Raw genomic sequence first — 25,864 nt, 5'->3', positions numbered from 1 at the left:
TTGACAGAATTTGGTTGCTTGGTTTTTTATCCTACTGTTTGTATGTGTTTATTTGAAAGAAGGTGTTTGAAAATGTAAATTTTTTTTTTTTTTTTTTTTTAGTTATCCAGAATGGACTTTTTCAAGTCAACTTTGAAAATTGACCCCATACCCTATGAATTAATCATAGACATGATACACCCTAGGAATGCATCACACATAATTATCTGTCTCAAAAAATCAAAACCCACCTTGCACGGACGAATAGAACCGTCAGAAGATGTCAAGAAGTTGTGTTTGAAATTCGCTCGATCATATCAATATATTTTGAATTTTTACGACGTCGTCTGATATCATTTGATTTATCCACCGAATAATTTTTCCATTTCCAGGGATCGATCCAACAACCCCCGCACCCAGAGCCTGCGCCCAAAACGAAGCCACGTGCGCGAACGGAGAATGCATATCCAGATCTAAAGTTTGTAATGGCAACTATGACTGTAGCGATGGTTCTGACGAAATGAGATGCAGTAAGTAGCTATTTATTTACCTACTTACCTACCTACCTTCCTTCCTTCCTTAATATTCTATTATACTTCACTTCATTTATTCAAGAAGTTAGTTCCTTAGTTGTTTAAGCTTTGCAACCATAATTAAAGTTCAATTAACGGACGGTAATTTTGGTTGCGAAAAATCTATTAATCTGTTTCAAAAAATCTTAAAACAGCCCTATAACGTGTTGTGATTGGTATGTTTATCGTTAATTAATTTGTTTTTTTTTTTTCTTCTTCTTCTTTCTTTCTTTCTTTATTCCTTTCTTTCTTTCTCTTTTTCTCTCTCACTTTGTTTCTTTCTTCCTTCCTTCCTTCCTTCCTTCCTTCCTTCCTTTCTTTCTATCTTTCTTTATCCCGTCTTTCCTTTTGTTCTTTCTTCCAGGTACCTATGGGTGTGAACCAAACGAGTACCGGTGTTCCAACAGACGTTGTATCCAGAAAACCTGGCGTTGTGATGGCGATGATGATTGTTTGGATGGGTCAGATGAGAAGGACTGCCCAACCAATCCACCAGGTGAGCTGAATTCCTTTTCCAAGCCCCAACTGTGGTCCCAACTGAATTATTCCCAAGTCTATAGTCCTGTGTTGAAAGGCATACGAGTATAATTATGACGTCATGAAATGGAGTAAAAGAGAGTGATATAATATGTATATGAGACCGTAGACCAGAACAGGGGAATAAAAAAATATGAAACCAGATGTCAAATAAGGTGGTCATTTAGGCATCACAATGCAAACCAAGTTTAGTTCAAAGTGGGCCCTGGGCTCGTGGGCAATTTACCTTTTAGAATTTCTGGAGAATCAATTAGAATACTTTGTCTTTACTTGACTAGGGTGTTCACTTGGCTAGGTACAAGGACAAAGTATTCTAATTCATTCTCCAGTTATAATGCTACTTGACATAGTATTCCGTTTAGAAAATATTTTTAGAATCTTGTCATTGCTTCTGGTTAAATTTTCTTAATTCATTCTACTATTTTTTGCAGGTTCCCCATGCTCGTTCACTCAATTCCAATGCGCCAACCGACGACAATGCATTCCCAAGTCATTCCAGTGTGATACCGGTGTAGATTGTGATGATAGCAGTGACGAAGTTAAATTCCATACCTCGGCTGGGATTGAACCCACGCCCTCCTGTTTACCAGGCGAGCGCCTTGACCACTACACCACCGAGGCAGGTGATTTTTATTGTATTAGGTTTAGGTAATGCTGTGATATGCAGAAAAGTTGTGAAAAAAGCTCTACTTTACCACAAAGGATTTATGATTTGATTGATTTGATTTTTATTGTATTAGGTTTAGGTACCTACTCACCTAGGGCTGAATACACAAGTCGCTTGTAGGGATCAGAGGAGTTTCTCACGTAAGGTTTGTACTGATTTTTCATTGCTCGCTCCATTTTACTTGACACTCTGCTTCCTCCGTTCTCCTTCAAGTCTAACAGCACTCTGTACATCTCGTTCATACCTGGGGGAGAAATAATAATCTTGCTCATTTCTTCTTTTTCTTCGCCTTTTACCGTGTTCAGACGGGGTCGGCGTCTTTCGTCAGCCTTAGGGTGATTGTTTTGGGCTGACTTTTGGTTTTGGCTACACATGGTGCTTATTTGTTCTTAAAAAAAGTCGCTTTACCCAAGCAGTAATTAGGCTACTATTGATGTGGTTAATCACGTAATGTTAGTAAAATTCCTTACTTATCTCGGCTGAACCAGGCGAGTGTCTTGATCATCAAAAGTCAGTTTTTCAAGTCAGTTTTTTTTTCCAAGTTTTTACCTACCTACCTACCTTAGAACGTACCTATCTGAATACGAAAATGGCTCCATAGAGAATTAGGGTCCAGGTTGGTGGGTTTTGCTGGACATGCAATTAGGTGGTGGACATCTCGTGGTTCAGCTAGGTATTGTGGGCAGGTGACACCCAACACCACTCGGTTGAAAGTCAGTGCTCAACCACTAGGCCACACATAGACGGGCACTAACTTTTTTTTTTTAGTAAGGCTGAACACCTTATACAAAATACTGACCTCTTACCGGATCCAAGGTTTTTCTCTTACCGGGTCCAAGGTTTTTCGTCACGGAAATGGCCGACTCCAAATCCCCGCACCGAAGCAGATAGTACAGGAGTACCCAATAGGGTAGGTTGTCCACCTGTAGGTCATCAAGCCCCAACGGGGAGATGGCACCCGAAGATATTTGAATGCGGACAAAGGCCGTGACCAAGGAGTAGGTCCCGGGCACTCCGCGACGTACCTCGGCTAGAGACTGGCTCAGCTTGTTGTTCATGAAGACTTGGTACCTGGGTAGGAGAGAAACAGACTCTTGAATAGAAGGTAAACTATAAACACTTACCAACTATAATTATTACGGGATGGGCATGCTACGACACAGATCACATGCGTCTAATGTAGCAGTTGTTTCATTGCTACGAAATAGAAACGGCGGTGGAACACTCATCTTTTAAAACCGGAAATAAATGTGCAGAATCTTTTCTTCTTTTTCTTCGCCTTTTCCCGTATACAGACGGGGTCGGCGTTTTTCGCCAGTCCTCAATCAGCCCTGGGTAATAGCCTTTGGGCTGACATTTGGTTTTGGCTACAAAATTTTACGAGTGGATGCAAGTCATAGGTGCTCAACCTTTGTTAATCCTTTAGCAAGGGGAATTTTAACTGGTATATTCCCTGTTTAAAGTCGCCTAGACAGGCTATGCTGGTCTACTTCCTGTTCTTTCCCTACGGCCCGGACTCACACAGCCCTCCCCATCCAGGGCCCCCAATAATAAAACTGATAGTAATAAATAAAACTTACTAGTAAGAGCGTCGTAAAAAAAAAAAATAATAATAATAATAATAATAATAAAAAAAACGAGAAACAAAGAAGAAAAACAACCAAAAAAAAACGAAATAATAGAGTGTAAAAATCTGTTTAGGAATAAACATTTTGCCAGTACCTATATTGTACGAGTAGGTCAGTAGGTACCTTGCACTGTCCATATTGCAATGTTTACTTAGGTATTTTAGCTTTCAGCTCAATGCCGTTTCGGCTTAAAAATCATCCTTTCCCTGAAAACATATTTCTCTGCACTTTTTTTTTTATTGTTTATTATTATTTTTTTTTTTAGATTCCAAGAATCGAAAAATGTATTGTTATTTTTCGAAAAAGTTCACCTCCACAATTTAATTTTCCCACCTGCATTATGTTTCTGTTCATACCTAACATCTACTCGTATCTCTATCAGGAACAGATATTTTTTACAATTTTCTACGATAAGTGAAACATCATGAGATATCGATTTTCAATCTGAGACTTAAGGGTGGTTCAATAAAAGTTTTCGTCACTGACCATTTTCTACGATCCATTCACGGTTGCAGATTCCCCCTAATAAATTTCTCTTTTGTGCTTGCGAAGTGTGTTTAAAATGCACTCACCTAATTGCATTTTCCATCCTACCGATATATGGGAGAAAATTTTCGGACCAAAAACTGATTGAGGGGCTGACGAGAAACGCCGACCCCGTCTGAACACGGGAAAGGGCGAGGAAGAAAAGGAAGAAGAATTTCGTATATTATTGTAATAAATAAAGTAGAAATATAGGAGTTTTACTTACGTAGATATTGTAGCGTCTCTAACTAGGACTTTGGTCTGGTACACACTAAACATCGGATAGGTACCTAATAAACGTTCGCGAAGTAAAAATCGTACGTCTTTGTATCAGATAAGTATTTTATTACATAGGTATTATTACAAAGCAATATCAATAGCATGCAATATTTTTCGTAAATCAAATTTAAAACAAAGTACGTACGCGTATCATTTTAGTTTGATATTTGAGCCGGGTTATTTCCCTTCTTCGAAAGAGTCAATATTCCGAGAGCGATATATTTCTAAATGTACCCACTCGTATTGTAATTTTCAATAGTGCACTCTTCTTCAACAAGTGTTGGCTTTAAAGCAGACGCAAAACGACGTACGAATGTAAAATGTATTGTTTTGTACAAAGCTTATGGTACCTGAGATCATTGCGATTTCTCAATTTGTTTACCGTAAAATGGTATCTTAAGGCTAAAGAAATTGAGAAATCACGATGACATGTATGTAAAATCAAAACAGGGGTACTTTGTGTGAGCTAAACTGATTGCATTTATACTACCCCACTAGCTCTCTCTCTATTTTTTTTTTTTTTTTTTTTTTTTACAAAATACATACGAGCATGTCCTCTCTCTTTTTTTTTTTTTTTTTTTTTTTTTTTACAAAATACATACGAGCATGTGAGTTTTTTCTTTTTAGATTATGATAATTTATTATTTAATCAAATATTATCCGAGTTAGAAACCACTGATTTGTTTCATTTCAGCCCCTGCGTACATTAAGACCAACCCACCCCCCAAAGTTACTCTCGATATTGGAGCCACTTTCGTCATCACGTGTGAAACAGTGGGAGTACCAACCCCTCTGGTGTCTTGGCGTTTGAATTGGAACCACATTCCTGCCAAGTGCACCACGACCAGCGAAGATGGCGTTGGAACTTTGACGTGTCCCGATATCCAGGTGAATATTCTTTTTTACGTCTTAAACTACACGGCAAGGCCGTATTCAAGATTTTGTCAAGGGGGGGGGGTTGAGAGTTCAAACACTAATGGACTGGGGGGGTGGATTCTCCAAATTTTCGGAGTCTGGCCTATGGTAAAAGAGAAAACTGAAGATCCCCCCCTAAATACGGCCTGTTCCACGGGTAATTAAGTAAATAGAGTTTTGGCGTCACCTACCTCGTCGTGAACTTTGACGTCACGGCATACGCTCCCGTAGGCGATGACGTCACATCAAATGTCCCGAGCAAAGCTCCCTAAAAATATTATTCCCATCTTAAAAAAAAAAAAAAAAAAAAAAAAAAAAAAAAATCAAGTACATCAGGTTTTACTTGTGAACATGATGCTAGAAAAATTATCTTGTCAAGTGGAGATTCAACCGAGGGATTCCAATCCACAGTACCTATCATGAGCTCATCATTGCACCATAAATTTCACGTAACCAGGGGTTCTATATTAATTCATAGGATCCAAGAGCTGTGAGATCAAACTGTTTAAAAACTACTAGCTCTCACCTCCATTAACAGCTTGCACTCATTAGCACTTGTACCTAGTACCATTTGAATGTAAACTTAACCTCATTATTGTAACCATGTGGCACATCATTTGTTTTAGGGTTGAATGGTAGAGATTGCCTTAGGCAATAATTTCACCCCTTGCTTGTAATTTCTGTGTATTTTGTGTACATGTAATTATAAACAATAGAGTAAATAATAATAATAATAATAATGTATTCTTTACTTTATGTATTTAACCACTCCCAATAACTCTAGGTAGGTATTTATCACCAATGTCAAAATTACAATGTTGGTTGTTACCTACCTCGAAGGACTTCTAATTATACCATAAACAGGTTGGTTGGACCAATCTCCAAGTTTTGAAGATACGTAGAACGATGAGCTGTGATCACCATCAGTTCAGTAAAGAAGAACCGTTTCCTTGGACATCCCCACTTCCAACTGAGTTCCACTGTGATCGATTATCCGCCTACTTTACTGGTTGAAACTTCACTCTGTCAAAAGGTAAAACTCAAGGGAGATCCAAACGATAGGACAGAGGATCCAGACTAACATAAAAACTAGACAAAGATCGGAAAAACCCTCAGAAGTCTAGAACAATATTATTATTGTTCTGTGGAAAAATCCCAGCAAACAGCAAAAAACTCTGCTACTCTGCAGAGTCAGAGACGAAAAAAAAAAGTTAAAAAAGAAGAAAAGAAAAATCGAAAACTAACCTCAAAAAAATCAATCGCTCCAAATAATGTGAGTGAAGCTGGCAAGATGTTGATTTTTAAAAAGTTGCTTGTTATGATGCTAGATGCGCAAACTTCTCAAAGTTCGTATTCGTACCAAAAAAAAAAAAAAAAAATCCTATCCTACTATCCTAGATTATCTTTTATCTTGAATTGCCAAAGTTCAATAGTTCAAACTTTTTGAAATAATTTTCCTTTTTGGTATATCCTTATCACTCAGTTTGGATCGAGTTTATTTGGAAGAAAACTAGACTTGGTAGCTCACGGTTGATAAGCTCAAAGTTTCTGGAACTTCTTGAAAAGAAAAAAATAATCTGACAGTCACCGATCACCACAGCTGTTCAGTGTGTTGCTGTTGTGCCATCAACAGAATGGCTTCTTCATCCAGGTAAAATTCTAGATTTAAGACTGAATTCATAGTCATAGAGGTGACTAATAAAACACTGCTTTTGGCATCGGGAGAGAGGTGTCCTTGGGTGTGCAACAGTAGGTAACCATGTTATATTAATGCTCTAAGGCAGTGTTTCTTAATTAGTTTGGCTCGCGGAACCCTTTTCAAAAGGTGAACATCTTTGCGGAACCCTGAACTTTCAAGATTGCCCCCCCCCCCAAGATTGCACCCCCCACCCTTTCCTCCTATCCTGTCATTCTTCTCTCTTTGATTCCGGGACGATAAGACCTTAGATGTTACAGTCCCCTCTGTCAAACCTCTAAAAAAAGCTGTGTAAGATGAAATACCTTATTATTTATATTGATGAAATACCTTATCTTGTATTTATATTGTTGCCATCTGTATTTGTAAATAAAGTTTGATCCAATTGTATAATAATAATAATAATAATAATAAATACCTAGTCTAAGATGGTCGTTTTGAAACTGCATTTTATCTAGTGTATGATTTTTCCAAAATATCTCGCGGAACCCTTGCTGTCAGCTCAACCTAGGGGTTCCGCGGGACACCAATTAAGAAACACTGCTCTAAGGAAAAAAAGTTTTTAATACCATCAGGAAGTGGCTTATGAAGCTTTAAGTTATAGATAAGAGAGATATATCAAGAAGAAAAAATTGATTATTTTATTTTTCGGGTATTACCTACCTAACACTCTAGAGCAGAGGTTCTCAACCTTTTAGTAAACACATACCACTTGAAATTTTCAGAGATTTTGACGTACCACCTTATATTTATATATGGCTAGCAAGGTGGAGGTTGCAAAATCGAGACCCACTTAAGACATTTTTTTAATGATGTTTCTTGATTCGTTCCATAATAAAATCACGATTTTTTTAGTTTCTTATCAATTATATTGATTAATTATAGTCTTAAAACCCCACCATTCAACATTTTTTATTATTGTTGTTATTATTAATATATGACTGCGTACCACCTAAAATGTATCCGCGTACCACCAGTGGTACGCGTACCACCGGTTGAGAACCTCTGCCTTAGACCAAAGAGCGTGTACTGACTATGATGCTCCTATGCTGAGATACTCTTTTGAATGTGTGAATGTGAAGCATGTTTTGAATGTTTGAATCGTTCGTTGATTTTTGCCATACCTCGGCTGGGATTGAACCCACGCCCTCCTGTTTACCAGGCGAGTGCCTTGACCACTACACCACCGAGGCAGGCATACTTCCTGTTTAATGTCCTCCACCCAGATTTTTTAAAACTGATGAAAAAAAAAAAAAAAAAATCTTTTCTATTAAATATGCTCAACACAATTCAAATTATTCTAAAAGGTGTTCTCACCTGTTCTCCAAGTACTTGCGAGCCTGAGAGATCATCTCAGCCTGTATCAGGGGCGTAGCACGGGGGAAAGCTTCGGAATCCTGAGTGGTCAGGGGCGGAGACGAAAGTTCACTCATGTACCTCACCATGTCCCACATGTCATTGACTTTCTGAAATGTTTAGAAGGAAATAATGTTGTTGTTAGTTGTTAGCGATTGTCAGGAACTAACTATTAGGTCATTTATGGCAAATATTTTGAACTTGAGTGTTACAAATTTCATGTCAAAGTAAAAGAATGTCTTGAAAAATAGTTGAGTACAAGATTTACTAAAAAAAAGAGGAGGGAGAGAAAAAGAGCAAAGAAAGGGAGAAAGAATGAAGAGGGGGAAAACTTTTCTTCATTCCTTCTCTCTCATTTCTGGAAAAGAGATTACCCAAACGAAGAGTAAGTGTTACTCACTGAATCATGGAAAGGGGCCACAGCTGAGGCAAATTTGTCCACCAAATTCGGTGTTGGGTCTCCATTGAGCAGGGCAGTGTTGTAGTCTATCAGAGCTTGAGCATATGCCATCTCATATTGGTCCATCGGGCAGTGACCCAGCTGACTCTCATTGATTGTGTTGTACTGGAAATGAGACAATATTTTGACATTAATTGAAAATTCACCAAATCAGACAGGTAGTAAGTAGTTCAAAAAGTGCTCGAGAATTGGAAAAAATTTTACCCAAGGGTAGATAATATACCAAGGACCTTCCAAAAACAGAAAAGGCTGTTTTAGTCTGGAGATCCCAGGTGTCATATTGTACATATTCAATGAAAATAAACTTGGCTTAAATTCCATCCTCATTGAATAATGAAGAGTTTGATATGAACCATCAATGATAATTGCCATGGTGAAATTCATCTGAGTTTTTCACAGTCTTGTCTAAAGGGTTTTAGCATAAATAAATCAAAAAACCTCTTCATGGCAAGACTGAGAAAGTTCAGACTCTGAAGGAGTTGCCTTGGTTGATGTCTCCATACTGCTCTGGGTGAAATCTACAAGAATCTAGGTGAGTAAATAATAACTGATCATATAGCAACTGTTTTCAAAGTCACTTCTCTCCTCTGAAAGTCATAAAATCTTGAAGAAGTACACACTTAGGTTATTGTTTCCAATAGATCAGTTGCGCTTACTTGGGTCATGTTTCAAAGTCATAGAGCCTTGTAATTCATGCAAAGTAATAATAATAATAAGTTCATTGTTAACATTCAGAATCCTTTACAGACTTTTCTTTATATTCTTTATAAAATCCCTCTAAGTACAGTAAGAAGTGAAAGGTTTCATGTAAAAGGGCCTATGTGCAAGAAAACATAATTCTGGGATAAATTTCCACATCACTGTATTAAAATGTCTCTCCTGAAAAGTAGCAAAAATCACATAGGCCGTTCTTCTTGGGAACGATTCATATGACTGCGACTAATATATGACTGTGTACCACCTAAAATGTATCCGCGTACCACCAGTGGTACGCGTACCACCGGTTGAGAACCTCTGCTCTAGAGGATTACACAATGACACTCAGTTTGCTGTGCCTTTGGAGGTTTAATATTTTTTTTTTTAAGATGAGTGTTCCACTGCCGTTTTTATTTTGTAGCAATGAAACAACTGCTACATTAGACGCATGTGGCCTGTGTCGTAGCATGCCCATCCTGTAGTATGCCTCTCATCAGATGGGCGAGAAGAGACACAATACTTCCCATTTTGATCTTTTACTTCTCAGGTTTGACATGAATATAAACAAAGTGTGCTGCTATGAGCACCCAGATGCTCCACTTATTGAAGACTACCGTGCAGGAGATCAGATCTGCTCAGAGTGTGGCCTGGTTGTAGGAGATAGGTAAGTAAAATATAGTAAAGGCAGTGCAATAGTCCTAAATAAAAATGGACATGGCACACAAGGGATCAAGAAGAGACTGCCTTAATATAATAATAAATAAAATTGTGCAGAAAATAAAAATCAAATAAAGGTCAGCCTGTTTTGTACCGAGAAACTATTGTACATATGACTGATTTTTGATGCAAATTCATATTATTCTCTCTTGAGACTTTCAAGCAGGAGGGACTTATTTACAGTTGTGAATCTTTGTCATTTCAGGGTAATTGATGTTGGTTCAGAGTGGAGAACTTTTAGTAATGAAAAGTCTGGTGTAGATCCTTCTCGTGTGGGTGGCCCAGAAAATCCTCTGCTCAATGGTTCTGATCTATCAACAATGATTGGACCTGGCCGTGGTGATGCATCCTTTGATGGCTTTGGCATGTCCAAATATCAAAATAGAAGAACAATGAACTCATCCGACAGAGCACTGCTGAATGCTATCAGAGAAATTAATTCCATGGCTGACAGAATTAATTTAACCAAAACCATTGTAGACAGAGCTAACAACCTGTTCAAGCAAGTCCATGATGGGAAAAATCTTAAAGGTATGTTTTTAATGTTAAATATGTACAAGTAGGTCAGAACATGATCATTTCTTGCTTGTCAATAAAATGAGCTGTCTTTTTCATATGTGTTTCCTGCTATAACTTATCCTCCTAAATGTTTGATTTCAGGTCGTTCCAATGATGCAATTGCCAGTGCATGTCTGTACATTGCTTGCCGACAGGAAGGTGTTCCTCGGACATTCAAAGAAATTTGTGCCGTCAGTAAGATCAGTAAAAAAGAAATAGGCCGCTGTTTCAAATTGATTCTGAAGGCTTTGGAAACTTCTGTAGATTTGATCACCACTGGAGATTTCATGTCTCGATTCTGTTCCAACTTATCCTTGCCTAATATGGTTCAGAAAGCTGCAACACACATTGCAAGGAAAGCTGTTGAGTTAGACATTGTTCCTGGAAGGTCTCCGATCTCAGTTGCAGCTGCAGCTATTTATATGGCCAGTCAAGCTTCTAGTGATAAAAGAAGTCAGAAAGAAATTGGAGACATTGCTGGTGTGGCTGAAGTTACTATAAGACAGAGTTATAAACTAATGTACCCTCATGCAAGTAAGCTATTCCCACAAGATTTTGTTTTCCATACACCTATCCATGAGCTACCTCAACTCTAAATAATTCAAGTTGAAAACTTCATATTTTTTGTAGCTTAATGTTTAATATACCTACAAGTTTATAAAAACTAATTTGAATTTTTTGACTATTGAGTGCAGAGTAATTGTTTGGCAGGGTTTACACCTAAGGCACTTTCTACTACCCAACTTGGTTGGGATTTGAACAAGTGCCTGTGCCTTCTTACACTCTCAAGGTAAAAAAAAGCAAGTTAAAAGCTTGTTGCAGTGAGCATTGAAATTGTATAAATATAAATAAATAAATGACAGGAATAAAAATAAAATAAATAAATAATTTTATTGATTGATTAAAATTAATTTTTCAGCTCCCATTAGAATAAGATCTTAGAGTACAAATTATTGTAGTTGGTACTAGTAGAGCTGGTTCAAGTTCCACAGAAAAAAAAGGTATAAAGCCAATAGGACTATTGCATCAAAAGGCCTCAAAGGTTAGTATCTTAAGGGGGGGGGGATACAGGCCCACTTCTGAGAATAATGAGAATAAAGACTTGAACTCCAAGAAGCATTTATGGTTTTTGACAAAAATAATGTTCACAGGGGACCTAGGCTTTATTCCATACCTAAGCAATGGTGCACTGGACAGAAAAATTATAGCCAGATGTTTTCAGCTGTATATTATGGGTATGAGTCCCTAAATGTCCAAGCCCCAATACCACAGGGGTAAGGAGGTGGGATATACACCACTGATTACACATCACCTATCCATAGTAGTGTGCTCTTGACAATTGATGTATCATATTTACACATTTGGAATTTAATTTTCCTTCAATGCTATCCAAGTATAAGTTTATATGTTATTGCTAATATATTGACAAATATCAGAGGAACTGAAACAAAAAAAAAAAAAATAAAAAATAAAATAAATAAATAAAATAATAATAATAATAATAAATAATAATAATCAAGAGTCAATACAGGTAATAGTAGAAAAGCTTTTTTTTAAAGAGGTTTGATAGAGGGAACTGTAACTTCTATGGTCTTATTGTCCCGAAATCGAAGAGAGAAGGAAGACAGGATAAGAAAAAGCCAGCCGTTCCAAGAACGAACATTATCCCATCAGGATAAAATTTGCCCCAGGCGGGAATCAAACCCACGGCCTAGCACTTACAAGCAGACGCACCACCAACTAAGCTAACTAGGCTGGCTTCTCAAAGCATTAAATCTCAAGATCTACTTACTGTAGTATGGAACTTTCATGGCCATTCTGTTCTCAAATATATAATTTCATGCCTCAGTTGGGATCAAAACTGTGCCCTCTTTATCTGGCAAGCATCTTGATCACTGAGGCATGTTTACATGGAGCAAACTTTGCAGATCACATAAGAATGCACATAACCCAATAAATTCAAGTCCACTCTAATAAACATGTAGGAAACTTACTTCTCATCACTGTTCTAATTGATTTGATCAAATTAATAAACTGAGACTTGATTGAGGGCTGTTCTCCAAACCCATGAACAGAAGGGTTTGCTGAGTAAACTGAAATCAAAGGAAGTTGAACAGAATTTACTAGGTAGGTATTTACAATGTACTAGTCTTGGTATTTCCAACTACCACTACTTGCAACTATGTACTCTTTTGATCCTCAGCCATACTAGCAACTAGAATCTACCAGAGCACAAAGGTTTACTGAAGTCAAGCAATGTTTGTTTGTTACCTACAGATACAGTAATTATGCAGAAGTCATGTCCGTGGAAAAGAAAAGCTCGTTTTTGTATTTAACCTAACCCTATAATAACACTAATCACTGCTCTAATTGTGAAAACTCCTTCTTGTGTTTAACCTAACCCTATAATAACCAGGGTCACTGCTTGTTTGTGCCAGTTCCTTTGGTAGCAATATTCCACGGACGTGACTTCTGCACAAGTACCACAGATACAAATATCTGGATAGGTGACTTCTATGCATTTGAATACTGATGGATTTTCCCAGCCCCTCTCAGGCTGAGTAAGGTAGATATGAGCAGGTGCTTGTCCCCAAATGAAGGTGACAATTATCCCCAGGGACCAAAATACAAGTGTCACTCCATGTAAGAGATATGGCCCTTCGGGAAGCAGTTGCACCTCAACACAAGTAGCACATACATTGCTAAAGAACAGCTGGTTACTGGTAGACTTACACTTTGAAAGGAACCTCTCTTCGTTGAGGATACAGATGGCATTCAGTACAAGGATTCCTGCTTCCAGCAAGCTTCCTAGAGTGAACATTGTGATATGGTAGACTTGAGGATTTCTACCACTGGACTGGAATGATGATTTTTAATTTGCTACTTCTGAAGGTACTCTTTGACAACAGGCTAGGGTCTAAATGGAGAATGGTGAATAACTGTAACTGACTTTACTGACAAGACTAGCAGGGAAGGATTTATAATCATAAAACAAGAAAGCAAGAAACTAGGGGAGATGAGAGATCCCAGACAGATGAGGATAATAAAGAATCCAGATTTCAGATTCCACTTGTCACTTATCACAGCAGTTCACAACACAAAACACAAGCACCGATTTATGATTTATAAACCGATTGAAACGGTGAGTTTTCAAACGCTGCTTTAGTGTTGTACAAGTGTGAACCTGGCAATACCTGTAACAACTTCTGTATGAGTTAGAAGTTAGCGCGTGTTTACAACAACTTCTTTTCCGATTTCAGTGCTTCTCAAACTGTCACCCCGGTCGTGCGATTCTATCATGGTTTCTCAAAATGCGTCACACAATTCGGTCGCGAATAGTATAAAATATGGAAATCTCACTTTAATTAGTATTGTAGTTATTTCCCCTTCGGGAAAATTACCACTGCTTCAATAGAAACTGAATGGTCAATTTCCCGAAAGGAAAATGCACCTTTTTTAATGGAATACTATACACGTATACACCAAGTTCAGGAGAAGCCTAGAGAGCCCCAATTTTTCCTTAACTGTAGGCTAAACTCCGATTTTTATTTCTACAAGTAAAATACTTTCCTGCTCGAGAGTAACGTGCTCATGATCATCGAGCAATTGTCCCTTTGGATGGTCAGAGAAATTTTCTGAACCCAATATACTGATGCGAGCGAGATTATAACTAGTAAGAGTGGTAAGCTGGTAAGTTAATAAGAACCATTTTTTACAATGTAATGTGATTAGTAATACAATTTTTTTTTGTCACAAACAGAATATGAGTAAAAAAAAAAACCTTACAATAAATAGGTAATGTTATGAATAAAAACTGTTAAACAAACTGGAAATAATGGGGAAATGTTGCCTGGAAAGAGGCTTTCCCCTTTTTCCAATTTGAAAGTAGGTAATTTTAGTATAAAATGTATGATCTATTTATCTAGATACCACCACCTGATCTTATTCTAAAATGCAAAATTCTCTTGGAATTATTTCAACAAGGAATGAGGAGATAGGAACAGAATCAAAAATCCCCTTGCTTAAACAATATTAAAACTTAACTAGTGTACATAAGACTATATGCTTGTTTGTTGTTGTTTACAAATGTCTGGAATTTGGACCATTAGGCCATTTTCCTAAATTCCTAATATATATATTATGTAGATTGTAAATCTAAAATAAAAAGTAATAATATAAAAAATAATATATTCTAAATATCTGTGAAGGTGTGAGATAAATGAACCAACCAACATCAACATCAACCAACATTCATTTTCAATCGTCGTGAAATCACACGAATTTGGAGATATACTTTTTTTCCATTACGGTATAGGAATACGAGTATAATACCTTTTTTTCCCTTTTGTACAATCTCACACGAAGTACATCTCAATCTCAAAGTGTTGCGATGTTACACTAATCGTCACGATGTCTCCCGAACAATGTCATGATATTAGACCAAGTATTATCTCAATCTATCACAAAGTGTTACAATGTTACGCGAATCGGCGCGATGTCTCCCGAAGTATTATCTCAATCTATCACGAAGTGTTGCGATGTTGCACGGCTCATCACGATGTCTCCCGAGCTTACACGAAATACATCGGGTTGTTCGTGAGGAACTCGGCGTTGGCCTGGTGCACCTGATTCTCGCGCGGCAAATTGTTCATATCCAGATGGCGGTTCTTGATATAGACGCGACCCCGGAAGGCAGCCAGATGGGCATAGTAGGTGGGTGCGGGGTACGACACGGAGCGAGTACAGCGGGAGAACAGATGGCACAGGTAGTAGGTCATCTCTTCGGTTTCGTCGTCGGTCAGATTGTACTCGTCCCAGAGACGGTAGTACTTGGTGGGCCGAGCCGTGCCCTGGAAACATAACCGAGGAATAGATCAGTTGCGCTTACTTAGGCGATGTTTCAAAGTCATAGAGCAGGAAAAATGAGGACCAACTGAATTTTTCTTTTTCTTCTACGACTTCTAGATACCGAGATAAATTGATTTCAAAAATACCGGTAAATCGTGAAGTTTGACGTCACGGCATACGCTACCGTAGGTAAACCGGTTTCTCACCTGGATACTCTGATGACTGACAAGGTAGAAGTCCAGGTCGGTGGGATGTGTGATCGTCGTGTCCACTATAGTGCCAGGACGTACGTTGTTATTCCGAGAGCCATCCCCCTCACTGGGCGAGGTGGGGAAGAAGCGCGTGTGGTGACGTTTCTGCACGACTAGGAAAGTCACCTTCGGGTTGTAATTGGCCTCCACTCCCTGGCAGGCGCGCTTGATCGCGCTTATCTCGGCACCTGTGAAAATTGTATATGAAAGTCCTGCAACACTCCTGTTGGAGCATGGGCCACATCTCCCTTTGGATTTTTTTTTTTTTAATCAATATTATTCTTATTACTTCTTTTCATTTTATAGGAGCCTGTAAAAATTGGAACGTCATAAATGGTGACTGCCATCTGCCTACTGGTGCGTTTCCACTCACTCGGCATTCGCCGATCGGCATTGATCTGTTTCCATTTGTTCCGAAAATCGTATATTTAATTGTGTGAAAGCAGAGTCTTTTCTCTACTTTTGTGGATATCGCAGCAGTACTAAGTGCCTTATTTGCCTTCAATTTCCATATTTGAATAATCTTTTTACACTGGTAATACATTAGCACAGGTAATGTGCTAAAGTGAGATGCCTCATATACTTACTCATAACCGCTTGGAATTGTCCTTCAGAGACACCATCACGGTAGAAAATAATGTGAACGGGCTTCACCTTGTTAACCTAGAAACACAAAATAAAATAAATCATCAAAATCCAAGTATTTTTTACTCCCTATAAATATTTGAGTATCACGACAATAATTTAAATGGACAGCAGCAGAAAGGAGTCAGTCAACTTTTAGAAACCCTAAAACTGGGAGGAAAATGTATTTTGGTCGCCGTTGTCGTTCTCTGCTTCGTAGATTCGTAGAAGCTTCACCCATCCTCGTAGAAGCTTCACCCATATTTGCCCCTACATTTAAGCCTCGGCGGGGCTTTTTGAGTATGCTCGCCAAATAAAGGGTGTCCCATTGCCATATAGTTCGCAAGAGACTTGTAAATTTCCAATCTTGCCAAGCTATTAGGTTCAGGTGACTCATTGTAGTAATTGTGCATGCTACTGGTTAACTACTTAATGTGTGTTTAGGTAGTGTGGTACACATTTTTCTGATGTCTAAAGACCCAAGAACGCAAGATTTGATTGTTTGATAAAACATGGTTCTCCATGGGAAAAAATGGACTTCTTAGATGATTTGAGAAGTAAACATTCTGAAATTTTGTATGGAACAATAACCAGACAAATAACCTCCTTGACTTTGATGGTACATTCGTTTCCTTTTGACAAAATTTTCGATGACAAAGTCGAGGAAATCAGGCTGTATCTCGTTGATGCAACTTTCAATTTCACCTTTTAATGCTTCAAAGCTTGTGGGTTTGTTGGTGTAAACCTGTGACTTTAGATACCCTCACAGAAAGTAGTCTAGGGGGGTAAAATTACATGATCATGGAGGCCATTTCTCCTTACCAAAATGGAAAATGACACTATTTGGACAACGGAAAATGACACTATCATGTGTCGATTTTATTGTGCTAACGCGTTGTTGAACAGTTTTAGACTTCATGATGACTAATTTTGATATGTTTACAATCAATCTGTCAAAGATTAGGCAATATAAAACAACGCATAACAAAGTTATGACCCTTTCAAATCTTGCGTTCTTATGGGGACACCCTTCATGACTGACATAGTCGTAAACTACACCCTTTTTGCTTGGACACTCAAAGTGTTAACAAGATACCTTACCTTGTAGAAATAGATGAGTTGAGTACGGACAATCGTTTCCAGATGGACAATAATCTCCTGTCTCGGATCTTGCAGATTCCACATCATGTTGTACTTAAATGCGGCTGGATCGTAGCTCGATGTCACCTGGAATAATTTTAATTTTAAAATACAATAGAGGATAGGTACATATGTATTTGGGTTGAAAAAAAATCTCGACGATAAAACTCGGGAAAAGTATCTTTAAAAGGTCGAAAATTCAATTTAAATTTGCCGTTCTAATGAAAAAGTTCAGTTGTGAAGTCACGATACACGTCGTGATCAGAAAGTGACATAAAGATACTGACATATTATCTGTTCTGACATATTATTTTTGTCCCATTCGGGCCCAAGGCTGCGGCTATGAACAGGGTTCGGCTATGCTCGGATATGAAAAGATAGTTCCCAAAAAAAAAAAAAAAAAAAAAAAAAAATGTCCCAAAATCGGGCATCTCTTACAGTCCTGTGCCCTTCTCCTCTCACCGTTACATTAAGGCTTTACTTTGAGTTCCCAAGAGCTTTACAATTGAGTTCTCACTGAAGTTAAGCAACGTTGGGCGTAGTAAGTATCCGGCTGGGCGGGGTAAAAAGTACAACTTATTATTATTATTATTATTATTATTATTATTATACAACTCTTTATTAGGATTAAACAATATTTACAAATAAACAAAACAAAATTAACATTATTTACAAATGAACAAAACAAAATTACAAAATGACAACAAAATAACACTTACATCTCTGCCCGCGTATCCCACAGAGGGCGGATCAAGTACGCGCGCATTCACCCGTTCCATAGTGTTGGACACCCCGATACCAAAGTCCTGCAGCAGTCTAGAGCCGCCAAAGTTGATCTTCCTCATGGCATCCATAACTTTGGCACGCCTAATGTCTGTCCCGGTAGCGGCAGCTTTCACCATGGCTGCAGTTTGCGACTCGTTCATTTTCTTGTTGGAAATCTGGCCTCCAAGCACGGTGCACAGCTGAGGGAAAATGAAAATTCATCAGTAAATGGTTTCTTCAAATTGAAAATTCATCAGTAAATAGTTTTTTTCAAATTAAAAATTCATCAATGAATAGTTTCTTCAAATTGAAAATTCATCAGTAAATAGTTTCTTCAAATTAAAAATTCATCAATGAATAGTTTCTTCAAATTGAAAATTCATCAGTGAATAGTTTCTTCAAATTGAAAATTTATCAGTAAATAGTTTCTTCAAATTGAAAATTCATCAGTAAATTTTTTTTTTTTTAAATTGAAAATTCATCAGTTAAGTAATAGTTTCTTCAAATTGAAAATTCATCAGTTAATAGTTTCTTCAAATTGAAAATTCATCAGTAAATAGTTCTTCACGGTGCAAAGCTGAGGGAAAATGAAAATTCATCAGTAAAAGGTTTCTTCAAATTGAATTGATCCCAAGGGAAAAGAAAACCTAGACCCTTGACAAATGGAGTGTGCCCGAAGGCATGTGATGTGTTCCAATCCACTCGACCCCGAAACATGGACTAAATAGAATATACCTTGTTTGTACTGACCGATTGTGTCCTGTGTAGTGGGAACACTCTCATTTAAATTTCATTGCCTACAAGGACATAAAAAAAAAAAAAAAATCGCATGAAACTCACCACAAATGAGAACGGGCCTTTATAGTGAAAAGTCCCTTTACCCTGGCAGTCTAAACTATGGACTTGAAATTACAATCTCTAAAGTGGAAAGTAACCACTAGGTAAGGTTAAGGCCTCAGCTGTTCTCTGCTTAGAGGTATTCTTACCTCACAAGGGATGCGACTGTTATTTTGAATAGATCCCACTTGGAAGCAAGGGTACTTGGGATACTGCAGACGATAATTCTTACTACGAGCGAAGTAATCAGCAATGGTGATCTCTGGACCTCCCTTGTCAGGCTTGAACCTGTGGAAATGAAAATTTAAAGCATGAGTCACATCTATAATTAATTATGTACCTCTGCAACTTTTTTCAATTTAGACATATTCTCCTTCTTCTTCTTCTTTTCCTATTTAAATATAAATAGGGTCGGCGTTTCTTTTCCAGGTAGCTCTATTGTGTACCTACCTCATATCCTGATGAATTTTTCTCTCTAGTCTTTGTTTATGTAATCTTTCCACCTTTTCTTCGGTCTTCCTCGCCCTTTTCTCCCCCTCACTTCTATTTTCTCAACTCTTTTCCCTATGTAAGCTCTCATCTCTTCTTTCAACCTGATCAAAACCACTCCTTTCCTCGATCCTCGACGACATTAAGCTCATTCAAAAGATATTGCACTATTATTGCATTCCTTATTGCCCTCATTTTTATATTGCAAACAATTTCAGCACCTAAATGGGAAGTATCGTGTCTCTTCTCGCCTATCTGAAGAGAGGCATACTACGGGATGGGCAAGCTACGATATTACGACATAGACCACTTGCTTCTAATGTAGCAGGTGTTTCATTGCTACGAAATAAAAACGGTGGTGAAACACTCATCTTAAAAATAAAATAATAATAAATAAAAAAAAAACCGCAAATCCCTACCTTTCGGTCAGAGCACTGCCCACAATTTTGTTGACCTTGTAGATCTTCTTGCTTGAGGGCTGATTTGGAATCTGGTAGATCACTTTCATGCCACCCACACGATCTCTGAGAGCCATCTGAAAATAAATTCGCATTGGTAAAGAATGTGCTTATCTATTTTGGAGTGATAGTAGGATTTTTTTTTAAAGAGGTTTTTAACTTCAACTCCAGCGCTCGAAGAGTGAACACCTCTCTCGCGATCTTGGTCTGATGATGAGAATCTGAGTATTCTCGAAAACTCACCAAATATTTTGTTGATAGTCGAATCTCAATTGTCTTTTAATTTTTTAATTTTACTTCTTGAAGATACTTAATTAAATAATGATTCCTCGATAGTTATTTTAGTTTTATTTTAAGAGGTTTGATAGAGGGAACTGTAAGTGGTAAGGTCTACAATGCTACGGGAAAATTTTGAACTTCATCTTTCTGACATGGGGGTCTTTCTGACGAAATTCCTGTGTGCGGAGTCCAGTATGTAGGACAATTGTACCCAATAATAGTGTGTTTCTACCCTAAGTTACTTCCTTCTTCTTTCTTGTTATTCCTTCTTCTTTGGTAAAAAAAAAAAAAAAAAAAAAAAAATGAGTGAGGTCTACAGTTTACTAAGCTACCAGCACTTACAGCAGCTACAGAGGGAATGCTTGTCTCATCTGGAGAAGGATGAGTTACATCGGCTCCGAATATGATTGTGGGTTTGCCCAAAATCTTCGGCCTGCAACAACCAAATACTTCATTAAAGACTCGGTTCTTTTTAGGAGGTTTGTTAGAGGGAACTGTGCAACTAGATACAATTACCGTCACGAAATCTAAGAGAGGACAGGATAGGACAAAACCCGCCGTTCTAGGAACGAACCACATCTGTTTAGTATAATGTTCGCCCCGGGCGGGAAGGCGGGAACTAGTTCCGCCAAGGAGATCTGAATTTTCAACTTCAACACCCTGACTGCCAAAGCATATTCCATGGTGTTTACCAAAGAAACCCATGTATTAAAACATTCCCCTTTCTTCAAAAAAATACAAAATTTTACTCAGAGGCCCTCTTTCAGATAAAAAATAAAAATACACAAATGGCCTCTAGCAGCAAGTGGGAACGCCAAAGCGGAATCTCTTTGATGGAATAGAAAAAAGTACCATAATAAAATACAGCTCAACTACCAACTAACGAGGCTGGTTAGGGGTTTGCTGGTCTGCTCTGCCAGACAAGTCTGAACTATAGAGTCTACTTACTTCTTCAATTCCTTCACATAGTGATTGATGCCATTGAGTTTAGCGTTTATCTTGAGAAGTATGTTCCCAGTGGTAGCTGGATTCATTTTGAACACCGTCTTCTCCTTTATGCATTGGGTCAAGATTCCAACCTGAAGATGAGAAATTTATACAAACACCATTTAATATTTAATTTAACTTTAATAAATACAAATAATAATAAAAAAATATTTAATTTATATTGACCATAAAATTGAATTAACAATAAGACTCGAATAGGAGTAAAGAATCCCCGAGGGCAGCGTATCTGCCTTGTAAGCGCTCGGTCGCGGGTTCGATTTCCGGCCGGGGCGGATTTTATCTTGAACAGATAGGGTTCATTCTCGGAACGGCTGGCTTTCTCCTATCCTGTCTTCCTTCTCTCTTCGCTTTCGGGACGATAAGACCTTGCCTGTTCTAGATCTCTATCAATAAGGTGTCTACACACGGCTAAGGCCCGGTTTCTGACAGGACGAAACTCCGGAGTTTGAGCTCACTAACCACGGAGTTTGCAAACTCAAATGAACTAAAACCAATCCGAGCGTTTCTGCGCATTTTGACGTGAAATCTGACGTCACAACTCTTTGAACTTTATCATTAGAACGGCAATTAAAAATTGGGTCCATTCTGGGGTTCCGCTAGGTTTTTTTTTTTTTTTTTTTTTTTCCAAGTAAAAAAAAATAGTTGTCTACGACTATAAGAGAAAAAAAAAGCCCCGAAAAGAGTTATTAGTTTATTAAACTCGTTTCATTCTTACCTCCAGTTCAGCGACCTGTTTCACCTTGGCGTACGTGTCTCCGGCATTGGGCACAATGACAAACACCAGATTTACACCCTTCGTCTTGAGTCTCTGGAAGATCTGCTTCAAGTTGCGATCGTTCTCACGGGAGTCCTCACACACCTCTTCCGGATTCCGCGAGAATGTCATGCCCACCAGTTGCGCACCGCGGGGCATGTTGTCCACAATAGCCCTGCATATTGGAGGTGATTAGCACGGTGGACTTTGAATCATTTTATGCTTAACACAATTAAAATTCCTTAAATGCCATACTTGGGCTGGGATTGAACCCACGCTCTAATGTTTACCAGGAGTGGGATCACCTTTTTTTATGTGTTCCACCGCCGTTTTTATTTCGTAACCAATAAACAACTGTGGTCTGTGTCGTAGCATGCCCATCCCGTGCTTAACCTCATACACAAAAAGACCAATCTGAGGCTTAGGTGTAGGGGCTAGACAGCCCTAAAGGTTGGGTTAAGCTTCTACGAATGCCCAGTAGTATGCCTCTCATCAGATGGGCGAGAGGAGACACAATACCGAGTTTAGACAGTGTGAAACTCACCTCCAGTTGGGGGGTCGACCTCGAACCATGTTCACAATGGCCCACTTAGCCACCTCAGTTGGTTTGAGGAATTTGTCAGCTCGCCATTGACCTCTCTCGACACGAATCTGAAAATTAAATTTTCCTTTTTACTTTCTACATCGAGCTCTCGCTGTGGTGGCATTTCTTAAAAGTAGTGAATTTTGGACCAATGCTCAGAGGAAGTTTTGCACCCATTTTGATTTTCCTCCCTCCTAACCCGATCTTAGCTCATACGACTTTTTTTCATTGAAATACGTTAAATACAAGGTGTATATTTATAAGACAAGGACTCTGGATGAGTCAACGGGTGATTCTTATCGCGAAATTCGTGCTATAGCCCAGGAAAGGCTAAAGACAGTATGTCGATTTTGCACACGGATTGAGTGTTTTCAAAATGAGGGCAATTTTTCGGATAGCGTAGTCCGCCACACCTCATCACCATCACAAACAAAATACCCAAAAAAGTAAACCTCATTTTGTTGTCTTTCATTTAAAATAAATATCACTCTTTCATCTTGAAATTGAACGTGTAGCATCATTTTAAAAACCGTCAGGTAACTCTGGACCACCCTGTATAACGAGGCTATACTAGTGTCTTTATTACGGTTTTACTAATCTATTATTATTATTATTTTTCTTTCTGAAAGTGTTGCGTATACCTCCTTCATCCATACTCATAAACCTCTTCCATACCCATAAACCTCCCTCCCCGCTACAAGTGTACCTATTGTATCAACATTGTAAGTGACTGGCCTATATTTCAGAAAAAAAAGGGCAGAAGTGGAAATCGGTCGAGAAGACGAGAACTAAGGGCTGTCCTCAGAAAACTATGACATTACTGACAAAATTCTGGCCAATATTTCAGAAAAATGTAGTAAGAAGTGGAGAAGTAGAAAAAAGTCTATTAGTATTTTGAGACTTGTGTCAACATTCTAAGTGACTGGCCTATATTTCAGGAAAACAAAGTAAGAAGTCAGTAGAGAAAAGTCTATTGGTAAGACTTGCGTCAAAATTCTAAGTAACTGGCCTATATTTCAGGAAAATAAAGTGAGAAGTAGGTAGAAAAAGTCTATTGGTAAGACTTGCGTCAAAATTCCAAGTGACTGGCCTATATTTCAGAAAGAAAGAAGTTGAGAAGAAAGACTGGATATCAGTAAAACTATGTCTTTACTGATATCCATACTGATAACGTAATGTAATGCAATCTAATAAACCAACACAGTGACTACCTGTCTACTTTCTTGAACTTATCGAATATGTCGGTACGGGACTTAATTGCACCTACATAGATTACTTCTAGCACGGCATTGACTGGCCAATATTTCAGAAAAATAAACTAAGGACAAAGAACTGAACTGGCCTTTAGTGAACCTTGTGTCAAAATTCTAAGTAACTGGCCTATACATATTTCAGAAAGAAAGAAATCGAAAATAGTTAAGAAGAAAGAACTGGCATTCAGGGAAACTATGATTTTACTGTCAAAATTCTGGGCAATATTTCATATTTTCGACCTTTTAAAGTTATTTTTTCGGAGTTTTGACCTCAGATTTGGATTTTTCACAACTTTTTACGTAGGAATCGACCTTTTATGAAAGATATTTTCCCAATTGCAACTCCTCCATTAGTTTAGACCTCTGTGACAGAGACTACGGTCAGAGTGAAAATTTTGAAGAAAGAAAAAAATGCACCAAAAAGTTTTTTTTTTCTTTGATCTCTCTTTCTCTCTCCCCCCCCCCCATTTACAATCTATTGATTGGAATGATTGGTTTGTAATTTGTATCAACACGTTGGTTCTTCTTCTCTCTTTTCTATGCAAATCTCTCGATGGCTCTCGCATCCCATGTCCTTTTCAAACAATATAATCAAATACGGTTCTAAATCTTCTTTTTTTTTTCAATTTTAATGCACCACCAAGTTTTTCCTTGATAGGTACTAATAATATGATACGTGTCAGCTTATTTGGCTTGGTTGGTAACGCTAGGGCGCGGATTTTATCCTGAGGGGATGAGGTTCGTTCTCGGAACGGCTGGCTTTCTCCTATCCTGTTTTCCTTTTCTCTTCGATTTCGGGACGATAAGACCTTAGCAGTTACAGTTCCCTCTATTAAACCTAAAAAAACCGGTTTCTCACCTGGATACTCTGATGACTGACAAGGTAGAAGTCCAGGTCGGTGGGATGTGTGATCGTCGTGTCCACTATAGTGCCAGGACGTACGTTGTTATTCCGAGAGCCATCCCCCTCACTGGGCGAGGTGGGGAAGAAGCGCGTGTGGTGACGTTTCTGCACGACTAGGAAAGTCACCTTCGGGTTGTAATTGGCCTCCACTCCCTGGCAGGCGCGCTTGATCGCGCTTATCTCGGCACCTGTGAAAATTGTATATGAAAGTCCTGCAACACTCCTGTTGGAGCATGGGCCACATCTCCCTTTGGATTTTTTTTTTTTTAATCAATATTATTCTTATTACTTCTTTTCATTTTATAGGAGCCTGTAAAAATTGGAACGTCATAAATGGTGACTGCCATCTGCCTACTGGTGCGTTTCCACTCACTCGGCATTCGCCGATCGGCATTGATCTGTTTCCATTTGTTCCGAAAATCGTATATTTAATTGTGTGAAAGCAGAGTCTTTTCTCTACTTTTGTGGATATCGCAGCAGTACTAAGTGCCTTATTTGCCTTCAATTTCCATATTTGAATAATCTTTTTACACTGGTAATACATTAGCACAGGTAATGTGCTAAAGTGAGATGCCTCATATACTTACTCATAACCGCTTGGAATTGTCCTTCAGAGACACCATCACGGTAGAAAATAATGTGAACGGGCTTCACCTTGTTAACCTAGAAACACAAAATAAAATAAATCATCAAAATCCAAGTATTTTTTACTCCCTATAAATATTTGAGTATCACGACAATAATTTAAATGGACAGCAGCAGAAAGGAGTCAGTCAACTTTTAGAAACCCTAAAACTGGGAGGAAAATGTATTTTGGTCGCCGTTGTCGTTCTCTGCTTCGTAGATTCGTAGAAGCTTCACCCATCCTCGTAGAAGCTTCACCCATATTTGCCCCTACATTTAAGCCTCGGCGGGGCTTTTTGAGTATGCTCGCCAAATAAAGGGTGTCCCATTGCCATATAGTTCGCAAGAGACTTGTAAATTTCCAATCTTGCCAAGCTATTAGGTTCAGGTGACTCATTGTAGTAATTGTGCATGCTACTGGTTAACTACTTAATGTGTGTTTAGGTAGTGTGGTACACATTT

The 25,864-nt window shown here is 38.3% G+C and overlaps 5 protein-coding genes across 5 annotated transcripts; 2 read left to right on the top strand and 3 right to left on the bottom strand.

Moving 5' to 3' along the window:
- The first annotated feature begins 353 nt into the window (after window positions 1-353).
- LOC113471110 (basement membrane proteoglycan-like) lies at window positions 354-1,834 on the top strand. The gene is made up of 4 exons (XM_026829998.1): window positions 354-509; window positions 916-1,047; window positions 1,520-1,626; window positions 1,829-1,834. Exons 1-4 carry the CDS (start codon window positions 500-502, stop codon window positions 1,832-1,834), a joined length of 255 nt encoding a protein of 84 aa, XP_026685799.1. The 5' UTR covers window positions 354-499.
- Window positions 1,835-6,465: 4,631 nt separating this feature from the next.
- Window positions 6,466-11,462, top strand: LOC103518116 (transcription initiation factor IIB). Its single transcript, XM_008483171.3, has 4 exons — window positions 6,466-6,753; window positions 9,858-9,974; window positions 10,233-10,558; window positions 10,688-11,462. The coding sequence occupies exons 1-4, from the start codon at window positions 6,737-6,739 to the stop codon at window positions 11,179-11,181; spliced, it is 954 nt and encodes a 317-aa protein (XP_008481393.1). The 5' UTR covers window positions 6,466-6,736; the 3' UTR covers window positions 11,182-11,462.
- A 43-nt stretch (window positions 11,463-11,505) lies between these two features.
- On the bottom strand, window positions 11,506-13,715 carry LOC103518115 (immediate early response 3-interacting protein 1). Its single transcript, XM_008483170.3, has 3 exons — window positions 13,319-13,715; window positions 12,580-12,678; window positions 11,506-12,026 (listed from the first exon to the last, which is right to left on the bottom strand). The coding sequence occupies exons 1-3, from the start codon at window positions 13,404-13,406 to the stop codon at window positions 11,971-11,973; spliced, it is 243 nt and encodes an 80-aa protein (XP_008481392.1). The 5' UTR covers window positions 13,407-13,715; the 3' UTR covers window positions 11,506-11,970.
- A 610-nt stretch (window positions 13,716-14,325) lies between these two features.
- On the bottom strand, window positions 14,326-22,701 carry LOC103518118 (protein argonaute-3-like). The gene is made up of 8 exons (XM_026829996.1): window positions 22,583-22,701; window positions 22,000-22,213; window positions 21,225-21,355; window positions 20,619-20,709; window positions 17,410-17,535; window positions 16,272-16,347; window positions 15,640-15,872; window positions 14,326-15,435 (listed from the first exon to the last, which is right to left on the bottom strand). The coding sequence occupies exons 1-8, from the start codon at window positions 22,609-22,611 to the stop codon at window positions 15,157-15,159; spliced, it is 1,179 nt and encodes a 392-aa protein (XP_026685797.1). The 5' UTR covers window positions 22,612-22,701; the 3' UTR covers window positions 14,326-15,156.
- A 1,996-nt stretch (window positions 22,702-24,697) lies between these two features.
- On the bottom strand, window positions 24,698-25,459 carry LOC108253544 (protein argonaute 11-like). Its single transcript, XM_026830000.1, has 2 exons — window positions 25,366-25,459; window positions 24,698-24,966 (listed from the first exon to the last, which is right to left on the bottom strand). Exons 1-2 carry the CDS (start codon window positions 25,367-25,369, stop codon window positions 24,713-24,715), a joined length of 258 nt encoding a protein of 85 aa, XP_026685801.1. The 5' UTR covers window positions 25,370-25,459; the 3' UTR covers window positions 24,698-24,712.
- Between the last annotated feature and the right edge of the window lie 405 nt (window positions 25,460-25,864).

The sequence above is a fragment of the Diaphorina citri genome, unplaced genomic scaffold (assembly GCF_000475195.1).
Source record: "Diaphorina citri unplaced genomic scaffold, Diaci psyllid genome assembly version 1.1 scaffold2080, whole genome shotgun sequence".
In the NCBI taxonomy this organism is placed as follows: domain Eukaryota; kingdom Metazoa; phylum Arthropoda; class Insecta; order Hemiptera; family Psyllidae; genus Diaphorina; species Diaphorina citri.
Note: the sequence above shows the minus strand (reverse complement) of the source record. Positions and strands in the feature narration are given on the sequence as shown.